At 37.7% G+C, this 11,136-nt stretch overlaps 1 protein-coding gene across 3 annotated transcripts; it reads right to left on the reverse strand.

Annotated features, from left to right (window-relative positions):
* Positions 1-3,795: 3,795 nt before the first annotated feature.
* On the reverse strand, positions 3,796-9,937 carry LOC136665437 (EF-hand calcium-binding domain-containing protein 3-like). 3 transcript variants are annotated; one of them, XM_066643067.1, is made up of 11 exons: positions 9,909-9,937; positions 8,396-8,533; positions 7,854-7,924; positions 7,543-7,686; positions 7,345-7,419; positions 6,666-6,774; positions 6,107-6,255; positions 5,708-5,859; positions 5,375-5,500; positions 4,390-4,632; positions 3,796-4,048 (listed from the first exon to the last, which is right to left on the reverse strand). In XM_066643067.1, the coding sequence occupies exons 1-11, from the start codon at positions 9,929-9,931 to the stop codon at positions 3,908-3,910; spliced, it is 1,371 nt and encodes a 456-aa protein (XP_066499164.1). In that variant the 5' UTR covers positions 9,932-9,937; the 3' UTR covers positions 3,796-3,907. The 3 variants fall into 3 exon arrangements, with proteins under 3 accessions (XP_066499164.1, XP_066499166.1, XP_066499165.1); XM_066643069.1 differs by having other exon boundaries at positions 9,886-9,911; XM_066643068.1 differs by lacking the exon at positions 9,909-9,937 and adding an exon at positions 9,298-9,513.
* Positions 9,938-11,136: the final 1,199 nt, after the last annotated feature.

Raw genomic sequence — 11,136 nt, forward strand, 5'->3', positions numbered from 1 at the left:
CCTTTCTTTCTCTTCACTCGCCACTGCTATCAGCTGAACTTTGACCGTGTGTGTGTGTGTCTTTTGTCACTGCGCCATCCATGGAGACACAGCCATGTGATTAATGTGTAATTTAACACTGAGATGGGAACTTGTTTATATTAAAGCTGGATGAGATAACATCACTTTTAGAAAAACAAAGATCAAAAAGCGGGAGGTTTAAATTATTTTTAAACCAAACCAACTCAAGATAAAAATTATGTGATAAAACCCAGGAAAAACCCACTGATCCCCACCCCCCACTGAGTCTTGCATGACCAGATTCTCTACGGACAGTTCAGTACCTTTCACCACCCTAACATGGCCAAGAAGCACTTACTACAGCTGGAAAAGGAACACAAAAGGACCAACCACAAACCTGCTAGCTTGGAATGATGTACAGAAAGAAAGAGGCAGAGAGCCAATCAGAATGCAACTAGCAGAATCCTGACAGTGAGGTCAACTTAACACACTGAAAATATCAGACTCTCCATTAAACTGTGGGCAGAGTGTCTGTGGCTGAGAATAACAAACAAAGGCAAAGTGTGGGGACACTTCTTACGTGAAGGACCACAAGCTGTTCCCCAAACAGAAATCATTACAATTTACGTGAAGACCTGTTTGAATCTTGTGGTTAGGATTAGATTAGGGCAGTGTACTCCAATGTGGGACTATTGTGGTGGGGTGGGGGTGGGTACATATTACATGTCATTTGTAATAACTCCACTGTAACTTTGTTTTTCTGTTTATTTTTTTGGAATGTGGATTTAAAAGAATTAACACTTACGTTAAATTCCAGTGAAGTCTGGAAGCAAAAGAAAGGTACATGTATGTAGATGGGATTCTGTTATATTAAATGGCAGTTAGTGTTCTCCTGCAAGTGTGCTGATCTTCAGCTATGCTGTGTTTGTGGCAAGTGTGCTTTATATGTCTTAGAGGATGCAGTCTTCATGCTCTCAGATCGGTAGGAGATCTGTTTGGCTCTTTAAGATTTTGACTGTCAGCAAAGCTTAAAACAGCAGTGCTCATTTGAAGCTCCAAATCTGTCTGTCCAATTTTTTAGATGACAGATCTCAGTAATCTGACAGGTAGTAAAACTCAATATGCCACACAGATAAAAAAAGACGGTAAAAAATGGGTTATTATTTCTGACAGATATCCTGAATTTTAAAAGACCTGGAATTTTAATCCCATCCACTCTGGTCTCATTAAGATTAAAGCAGACAGCTCGGCACGGAAATCTCTTGGGAAATCTCATGGACGAGTAGTGGAACTCAAACCATGTGTTTGCTTGCTCAGGAGCTTTCCTGGTTTTAAAACGACCTTGTGAAAGTTCAAATAGGAGCCACAGGATTTTGTAGGAGGGCTGGAAGGTGGTAAAAACGAAAGGGGGGTGAGGGTTGAGAGAAAGAGAAGGGAATGTGGTCATGGTTTAAAGGACAGCTTCGTGTTCAGACATGCTTAACTCAATCAGGAAAGTTTGTTTAACATAATTTTGTCCCCCAACACATCTACAGCATGTCCTTACTGATCCCATGACTCAATTACCTTTATATGCAATCCATTCTATATGAGTCAACACCACACAGCAATATAAAGTGTATATCATAATTGTTCTAAAGAAAACTATTTATCTTGCAACACAAATCGCTATAATTTAAACATATGATGTTTACGCTGAGTGAAAAATTAAGAATAGATGGACACACAGAAATACTCCAATATATTAAAATAATTAAAAATACAAAGTTATAGGGGTTTTTTTGAACAGCAACAAAAGCTGCATTAAACACGAGTAAGTGACGAAATCCAAATCAGTTAAAAAAAAAAAAAAAAATAAAAAGATTGTAAAGATTACTTTATCTTTATTACTTATCTGTGCCATGAAAACTCTGGACTCCCTGTAACCCCCAGTCTGAAAAAAACCCACTTCCAAGGGCAGGACCACAACATCCAGACACAGGAGTTGAGTCAGGAAGCTCATTACAGTGACAGAAGTGAGGGAAATTTTATGATCCACAATGTCCTCTAAACAAGTGAATAAATCAATAAATTAGGAGCATAGTGTTTAAGGACCACAGAAATACAAGGAATAGTATAAATGGTGTCCAAAAATGAAAGTATGATCTTTTCCCACCCACCAAACATATAAAAAGTGAATATCTGAGGACTTTCACCCAGTGCATTGAGCAATTCTTCCTCAGAAAAATGTTTGGGAGTGTAAAAATGATAATAAAACTGCTTCATTCATTCATTATCTGTAACTGCTTATCCAGTTCAGGGTCACGGTGGGTCCAGAGCCTACCTGGAATCATTGGGCACAAGGCAGGAATACACCCTGGAGGGGGCGCCAGTCCTTCACAGGGCAACACAGACACAAACACTCACACCTACGGACACTTTTTTTGAGTCGCCAATCCACCTACCAACGTGTGTTATTGGACTGTGGGAGGAAACCGGAGCACCCAGAGGAAACCCACGCAGACACAGGGAGAACACACCAACTCCTCACAGACAGTCACCCGGAGCGGGATTCAAACCCACAACCTCCAGGTCCCTGGAGTTGTGTGACTGCAACACTAGCTGCTGCACCACCGTGCCGCCCTAAAACTGCTTCATTACTTACAAAATATAACACATAACCAGCACAAAGTACAAATCCTCTGCTATCTTCACTTTCTCTCGATATCAACAGCAGTTCTTTCTCCAGACTGTGTACCCTTCTGTGTTTTTATTAGCCAGGAAAAGCTAACAAAAAGCAGAAAATGAAAGAGTTAAAATTGAAACTACTGGGTTTAAAATATGTCAGTCATATTAGAAGGAAATACGTTAACTTCTTAAGCTTAAGACTTTTGAATATCAGTAGTAATTATAAACTTGTGATAATAAGGCACAGTGATTATTTTTATTGTTTTCTAAGTACTGTGACATTGTATGGGTTTATGTCCTTAAAGTGACCGTAGTCTAAGAACACAGTAAGTAGTCTGTTGAATGGCTTTATATTCCTCAAACAAATTGGGACACTGTCTCCCTCTGGTGCCAAAAAAAGGAGACAGTTAAATAAACCTAACCCTATTCTATATTAATATTAATCACATTTTGACCCACTTTGGAATTTCTGTTTCTTTTCTGGAGGCCTTTTGCGCCCATGGGCACCTGCATTTATGAAACAGTCAGGCAGTTTTTCCAAAGAGTCGTCTTCACGTTATGAAACAGACATTACACAGACAACTAGTGTCATGGATGTATCAGAGATTCTATTCTAAACCTATTGTAAACATAGGTGCTCCCATGTGGGAGACCCACTCTGTGGAGCATAAACTGATTCTTTATCTCATGTGTGTTGCAATTAGTTGTAAAAATACTAAATTGTCACTTTTAAATAATGAATACCGTTTACTTCTTTTTGCTAGTTTAAAAATAAATAAATAAATAAATAAAAATATTGTCATGTACAGACTTCGATTTAATCTGTCTTATGGGAGATGTATTTTGTCCCCGAATCATGATTTCTCAGTTAGCCAGACAATTTAAACCACAATTCAAGCCAGTCCAGTAAGAAAGAGCTGAGTCACTTTTCTATTAAACAATACTCAACTTTGGGCTTAAATTGTGTGGATAATTGAGAAAACCTGATTTGTGGAATATCTCCCCTGTAGTGTTTTAATGATGTAGAAAAGCAATTGTTTAATACAATACTAACCCCAACGTCACTGAAATACCTGTGACTGAAGGAATCATATGAGAGCCAAGCAATGTAAAGTTTTTGCTGCTTTAATCAGGGTCAGACACTTTTTTAAGCTGGAAAGTTGTTGAGATCGTGAGAGAGAGAGAGAGAGAGAGAGAGAGAGAGAGAGAGAGAGAGAGAGAGAGAGATTGATTGTAGGTTTTAAAATGTAGTGCTGTGTTCTAATAAACACCTACAACCTGAGTCTAGGCTTGAGCTATTCTCTCCTGTAGGGTGTGTGTCATCATTCTGCTCTTTCTGATGCTTCTCTGTGGCTCTAAGCCTTGTGGAGATGTGGGGCCTCTGTGAAAATAATTGTCAGTGCATTTACGCATATGAGAGTTACAGTTCAGCACAAATTTCAGACACATGAAAACAATTTGTCGAAAGGTTTGTGGACATCTTTTCTGATGAGTGATTTCAGCTACATTAAGATGCACCCATTGCTGACACAGCCTATCGATTATATACAAATACCTCTATTAAAAAGCATTTGCAATTAAACAGAACTCTCGAGAGCATTTCTACATGTGCAGATCACTAATGCCAGCAATCAGCTAGAGTATAAAGTCCTCCAGTATTGGGTGTCACAATCATGTATTTCCTAAAAACAATGTATAGGGGAACACAGTGGAATACATTACTTGTTTTGCACAGAAGGGAACCCTGTAAGGTCTGGGTTGGAGCCCTTGTCTCTGTAGCAGCTCTGAGACCTCCATCATGTTCTGGCAGGAGCTCCAGGACCAGGAGTATGTGCAGAAGATTTCTGGGAAACGTGTGCTGTGATGCAGACGGCAATAGCTCTGTAAAGTGTCCCAGGACCTCCAGGAGTCTCTGCGTTTATACTGGGTCAGAGTTTTCAGGTACTGATTCAGACCGGACTGAGCCTGGAAACAGAAAAGAGACTTGATGAAGCTTGCAGGTCCTGGTTACCAGGCCAGTGAGGTCCGAACATTTCAAGGGACATTATTCCCATTGTCACTCAACATTTAAATGAGGGTTATAATAGTTATGAAACACATTTGCATTATAGCAAATAATTCTGCTGTTTCTTATTTAATTTAATTGTATTTATTTTGTTTTATCAGGCTTGTGAAGGACTGGCGCCCCCTCCAGGGTGTGTTCCTGCCTTGCGCTCAATGATTCTGAGTAGGCTCTAGACCCACCGCGACCCTAAACTGGATAAACGCTTACAGGCAATGTATGAATGAGGATGAATGTTTTATCAGGTAACCGGGCTAAAAAAAAGTAGAGTTAAATATAAATATAGCACAAAAAGTAAGGACATTTGTGTTTGGTAGATTATTTCTTTGTTGTAACAATGCTGCTTGGCAATAAATCTTATACCACTGGAAAGCCTGTACACTTCTCTTTTAAATGCTGCCACATTTGTAAGGAACATGCATTTGTGGGATGAGCAGCAGAGCTGAGTATGTGGGTTGCACCCATGAAAAATTTGCCACATTTTCTCTGACAGAAATATGAATTAACGTTTTAGTATATTATGACTCATGTGCAATACTAAAAAAGCGGTTTTTAGAGAACAAACATGTCGTGTGTGATTTTATAGGTCAGGGTAAAATTGTGTAAATGTTATTTTATTACACTATTTCTTTAAATGCAGCATACCTTGGACACAATCTGCTTGATCTTGTCATAAGTGAGGCAGTCTCTCTCTTTCAGCCCCAGGTTCATCTTGATCTGCACTGGGGTGATCATGTATTTAGTTTCCTCTCCAGGGTGCTTGATTGACAGCTGGGATTTTTAAACACACACAGCATTCCAGTGTTAATGAAATTATGTTATTAGACACAAAGCATGTTAACCCTCCCCTCTTACATCATGTTTAGCAGAAAAATAATTCTCCATAAGGGGGTGCCATGAGCTCAAAAAGCTGTTATATACTTCATTAGGTGCTTCACTGAAAGTAGAAACAAATGCATGAAAACCCTGCCGTTTTACCTTTGGCATCCAATCCTCAATCTCAACAGTCTTCTGCGTTTTGGTGATCTTAATCCGGGCCATTCTTCTTTGAACACCACGGTGCAGAGACATGCCCATGTGGCCGTGCTCAGCTTTTTGACCTGGACTACTCTTCTGAGAAATGTTCGTTGCTGTAAAAAGTAAAACTTCATTATGATTTTAGAAGTATTCTGGACATGAAGTCCTATATATTTAGGATGTGGCCCTGACAATATTAAAAACAATATTAAAAACTATTCAGTGCATTTTGAAACTTCTTTTTTTATTTAAAGATATATACTCACAAATTAGACAGGAGAAAATAAACAACAGTGGACCTTAGATAATAAAATTGCATGTAATGTGTGTGTGTGTGTGTGTGTGTGTGTGTTTTCATACCCGGTGGCATCATGTACTTCATCAACTGTTTGTAGTTGAGTCCGAGAAGGTGGGCTACTTTTGAGTAGCACAAAAGAACATGACCATCATCATCATCATCCGGTTGCACTGTGTGCTGAATCACATGCAGAGTCTTCTTATGGTAATACCTGCAGGACCACAAAACTTCCTAGACTGACCTACTAAAGGACTTTGAAAAAAAATCATCAATATACTGCAGTTATACAGTATACATTGCAATTCCCTAACAGCCATGATCTGAATTTATTTCTCTACTTTCAGCTACTTTAGGTTGCACCCACTTCTGATATAGCACGTCATTGCTGGGTTGTGCACACTGGTGGGACTGGTGGTGGGTAGGGTTAGAGCTGAGCGATTTGACATCTTTCTACTAACTACAAATTACAATTGGAAAATGTGCAGCTTTCAAACTGAAAGAGCATGCAATATTGAATGTTACTATACTTTCATGATATCCATTATTCAAGACTTCAGTTAAATAATGAGGTTCTGAAGTTATAAAGAGTGAAAGATGAACAAAAAAAGAGTGAATACGTACTGTACGAGCTCTCCTGCAGCCCAGTAGGGAAGAATTCCTGCTTTCAGGAATTTAGCTAGAGTTTTATAAAACACCTGCTCTGACACATCCTCTCTGTCTGTGCACTCAGCTTTAGAGAAACACACAACGATATAGAGGTTTGGAGGTGAACATCCATAAGGAAAGGATACAGAAAATGTAGTCTGGCCAATTACTATTAATAGGTCTTAATATTTGATGGAAATGACATTGACCCTGTTTACACCAGGTTATTTCATTTTCTTGGAAAGAGTTTGTGTAGAAAAACAAATGAATCTGACATAAAGTGTATTTGTAGCAGAACAAACAAATTAGTGATGTAGTGAATTCATTTTCGGCTCCGAGAGGTGTACGCATATATGCTTCCATAATGCCTGGTTAAAATGCATCACAAACCCCCTTCCTGAAGTGGTTTGGGCAAATAGGTTTTGTGTGCGTTCACACCTGTGGATGATTTGTATATATTTGATTCCTATATCAGGATATAATCCTGATACCCAGTATGCATACAACAACCAGGTGAAAACAGTGTCGCCAAGTATCACTGTGTTATGTTTGTCTTATCCTTAATCACAACAGACTAACAACCTTTTCTAAAGAGCTGTGGCAGCATATTTTCTGAATCTAAATAGAAAGGTCTGTAAGTAGATTTAATACTCACTTTTCACGCAGTTGGAGAATTGTTGGCAATCCGTCATCACAGAGAGAAAGTCGTAAAATCCCACCACTCCATCCTCTGTAACACACCAAATGCTTTATTCAAAGAATACGATCTGTACTCAGAGAAATATGCCTTTGCATGTTTGTGTAGGTGTGTATGAGTACATGTGTGTGTGTGTGAGATGTGTGTAAAACAGACCGTCAGTGTCTGCCCTTCTCAGAGCCTTGTGTGCTTCTTCTGAGCTGATAAACATTCCCACAATATCCAGAGTAGAGCGCAACGATTCAGCGTCAATATACCCATCACTGTTCTTATTGAAACACTCAAACACAGCCCAAAAAGCTGAGAGAGAGTTAGAGAGAGTTAGATCAGCAACACAGTGTACAGTGAGGATCAAATAATCACACAATAATATTAATATGTAGGATTGAATGTTTACATTTTTTTTATTATTAAATTGTGTGTTGACTTATCAAGTCATTAAGTTTCCCTTACGATTAACCACTCACCATCTATCTGTGCCTCAGTGAGGGGCTCATCTTGTCGCACAGACGATAAATCTTCCACACGGCAAGTCCCACTGCAAGAAGAATAATGTATTCTGAAGTATTCTAGAACAATGAAGCTTTCACAAGTTTTCATTAGAGAGGCGCTTAAGTTGTATTGATTTTGCAATATTATACTAGATAATATGCCGTTCCAATAATATCCTGTAAAGCATATTTACATACAGCTCTTGGCCAAGATAAAGTTTCAGATCATTTTAAAATATGTAATAATAATAATACATGTAATATTAAAATAATATTAGTAATAATACATTTATAGTTCCTTTCATTAATTAGAGTACTGAGTGTAATTTATACAAAAACTTTAGGATATAATTTGAGATATGAAGATTAATAATTCCTAAAGATTCTCAATCAAAATCAATCGCTATGAGGTCAAGTATTTACTCCCCTAGCTTGACTTGGAATGAATATATCTGTTTCCAAGATATCTTGACTGTACAGTTCATCTTCCATGGAAATGTCCTTTAGGAAACACTCACAGAGACTGGAGGAACTCTGTGTTCAGAAAACTTGTGTGTGGATGCTCATGAGCTCTTCTGCTGTGCAGTTCAGTTTCATCCGAAATCATTTGCTCATGTGGTTTAGGGTCAGTATGACTTCTCATCATGGATGTGTGACTGTTAAAGACAGAAACAGTCAATAAATACAGAAATAAATAAACTGACAAAGATATTGGTAATAGGCATAACATTAAATTAACTAAAGATATTTTGATGACACACCTATCACATCATTTTGTTTTATTGATGTTTCATAATAATACAGCTATAGTATTTCTACTGTAATCTTTGTTATTTAAACCTTTTAGTCTTTAATGTTGTAACACACCTCTGGTAAATCTATATTATTTAAACATATTCCTCTTCAGCAGGTTAACATAGGCTTAAAACAGCTTTAGCAGCTGTATTATTTGAACCTAATCCTATGCATACTTAATCTTTTTTTCTTTAACCTACACATATATTTAAAATGTGAACCAAGACCAATCTTATCTAGCTACATTTAATTATTTCATCCCAGCTCTATTTCTAATAGTTTTAATATATGTCTGTAATTTTAATACAGGCTTAGGTTACACACTTAAGTCTTTATTTTAAACTAGACCTGTTTCTTACTATAGACCTAACTTTTTAAATTAAATACATACAAATATTTATGTGCAGAACCTGTAGAGGCCAAGGCACACTGACACAGCTTCAAAGGGTTCAAACACCGCCCCAGGTCCCAGTCTGTGAGACGTTTGGTGTGTTCTTCCCTGTGTCTGCGTACGTTTCTGCTCAGGACGTACCGTGACCGTGATCAGGATTAAGTGGTTACATAAAACCAACCAATAAATGTGTAATTGAGTATTTTTATGCAGTATTGACTTTTATATTTTCACCTGAAATCGCGGAAAGCAGATCTGCACTCGTAAATATGTCCTTGTTTTACGCATGCGCAGTGATGTTAATTAGATGTATTTCCAAGGTTAGAAAACACGTAAATATAAGAAGGATTGCTCCTGTTTGTACTGGGGGCGAATTGCAGGCTACTTTACAGAAATACGAGAAGGTAACTGGTTTATTAACTAGAAACCTGTGTAAATAACGGATTTTTCGTGTAGTTTAGCTCACTGTTCCGTTTACCCAATCAAACGTCCCCACGTCATTACTTTGTTTATTTAATACATTTTTATTTGCATTTAAATAAAAATAATATATATATACGATATATATATATAAATTATATATATATATATAATTTTTTTTACATTAAAATTAAATGTAGATTTATGTAATATACATAGCCTTAATGCCACACTGACTGATATACTTAAGATAAAAAAGTAATAATATAATTATTCACTAACCAACCAAATAATGTCTCTTAAATTAAAATATTTTATTTGAATAGATTGGTGAGACGTATCCTATAGACTCAATATATAAACTCCAGCACTTCCAGTGCTTGGACCCCTAATAATACATACGGTAATTAATATTAGTAGTAAACCTTGTTCTGTTCTGAGTGACCATGTTGTCCAGAAGGTGGCGCTGTTCTGCTGAGAACTTAAAGTGCACGGAGGAAAACCTTTACCTCAGAGTCATTAGTGCAGATCGGAATTAAATATATATTTTCAGGATCAGCTCTGATTGAATCATTTTAATCTAAATATCCACTTGTATTCTTTGCTTTTACATCCACATGCCTTGAAATATTTTCCCCCTTTAAATACGTTATACATAAAAAATCTAAAAGTTTGTAGAGTGACATCCATTGGTGAAAAAAGGTTCAGTTCTCTATAGAAAAGTATTGCTTGTAGAATGGGACATCCTGGAGCAGCTGGCTAAGTGCTGGCTAGAGGGTTATATGATGTTTGTGACCCAGAACCGAAAATCCACTATCTGTAACTGACCTCACTAACTTTATGAGGCTGTATGCAATCCAATACAGAAAGATACCAACAACAGAAGAGCATGTGTCGTTATTGGAGCAAAAGGAAAATTTATTTTTTATGAAATTACATTAAATATACCCATAGTTTTAGAAGTTTTAGATGCTTTTTCAGGGAAACACAGAGGCATACAACAGCTGTTCAGCGCCGACTGGAGTGAAGGAGTAAACTGTGTGTCTGTGGCTGTGAGGCTCACCTCCATTTTGGGGCCTCTCTAGGCAGGTCCCACATGGAAGTGATTACACTGGGAGGAGGAAATTACAGAGCAAATGTACAGCCCATCAGCTTTACTCACGCAAACACACACATGCACACACAACACACACACACACACACACACACACACACACACACACACACACACGCAAACACACACACACAGAAGACTGACTGAGGCACCAAAAACTACATAACACTTTCTTTTCCTTTCTCGTCTTTTGTCACACACACACACACACACACACACACACACACTGCCGCCTCGCCTCCAGCAGTACATTTCCACTCCAAACTCAGTCAGGACATTGTGGTTGTGTGTTAAAGGGGAATTCCACCCATTTTTTTCTTCATTTCTTTATAATTTCATTCACTGAAATGTCAACAAAGTCATCCAGAGTGGTTTGATCTGAAGTGGCTAATTGTAGAAATATGTATAGACTCTGTATAGATTCTTTTACCCTGGTAGTGATGGTAACCAGGGCTCATCATGCTCATAACACCAAATACAGCCATTAGTGTGTAGATCAACTTGTGTAGATCTTTTTAACAGTTGTAAATACATAATCT

Source organism: Hoplias malabaricus, chromosome 13 (genome assembly GCF_029633855.1).
Source record: "Hoplias malabaricus isolate fHopMal1 chromosome 13, fHopMal1.hap1, whole genome shotgun sequence".
Taxonomy (NCBI): domain Eukaryota; kingdom Metazoa; phylum Chordata; class Actinopteri; order Characiformes; family Erythrinidae; genus Hoplias; species Hoplias malabaricus.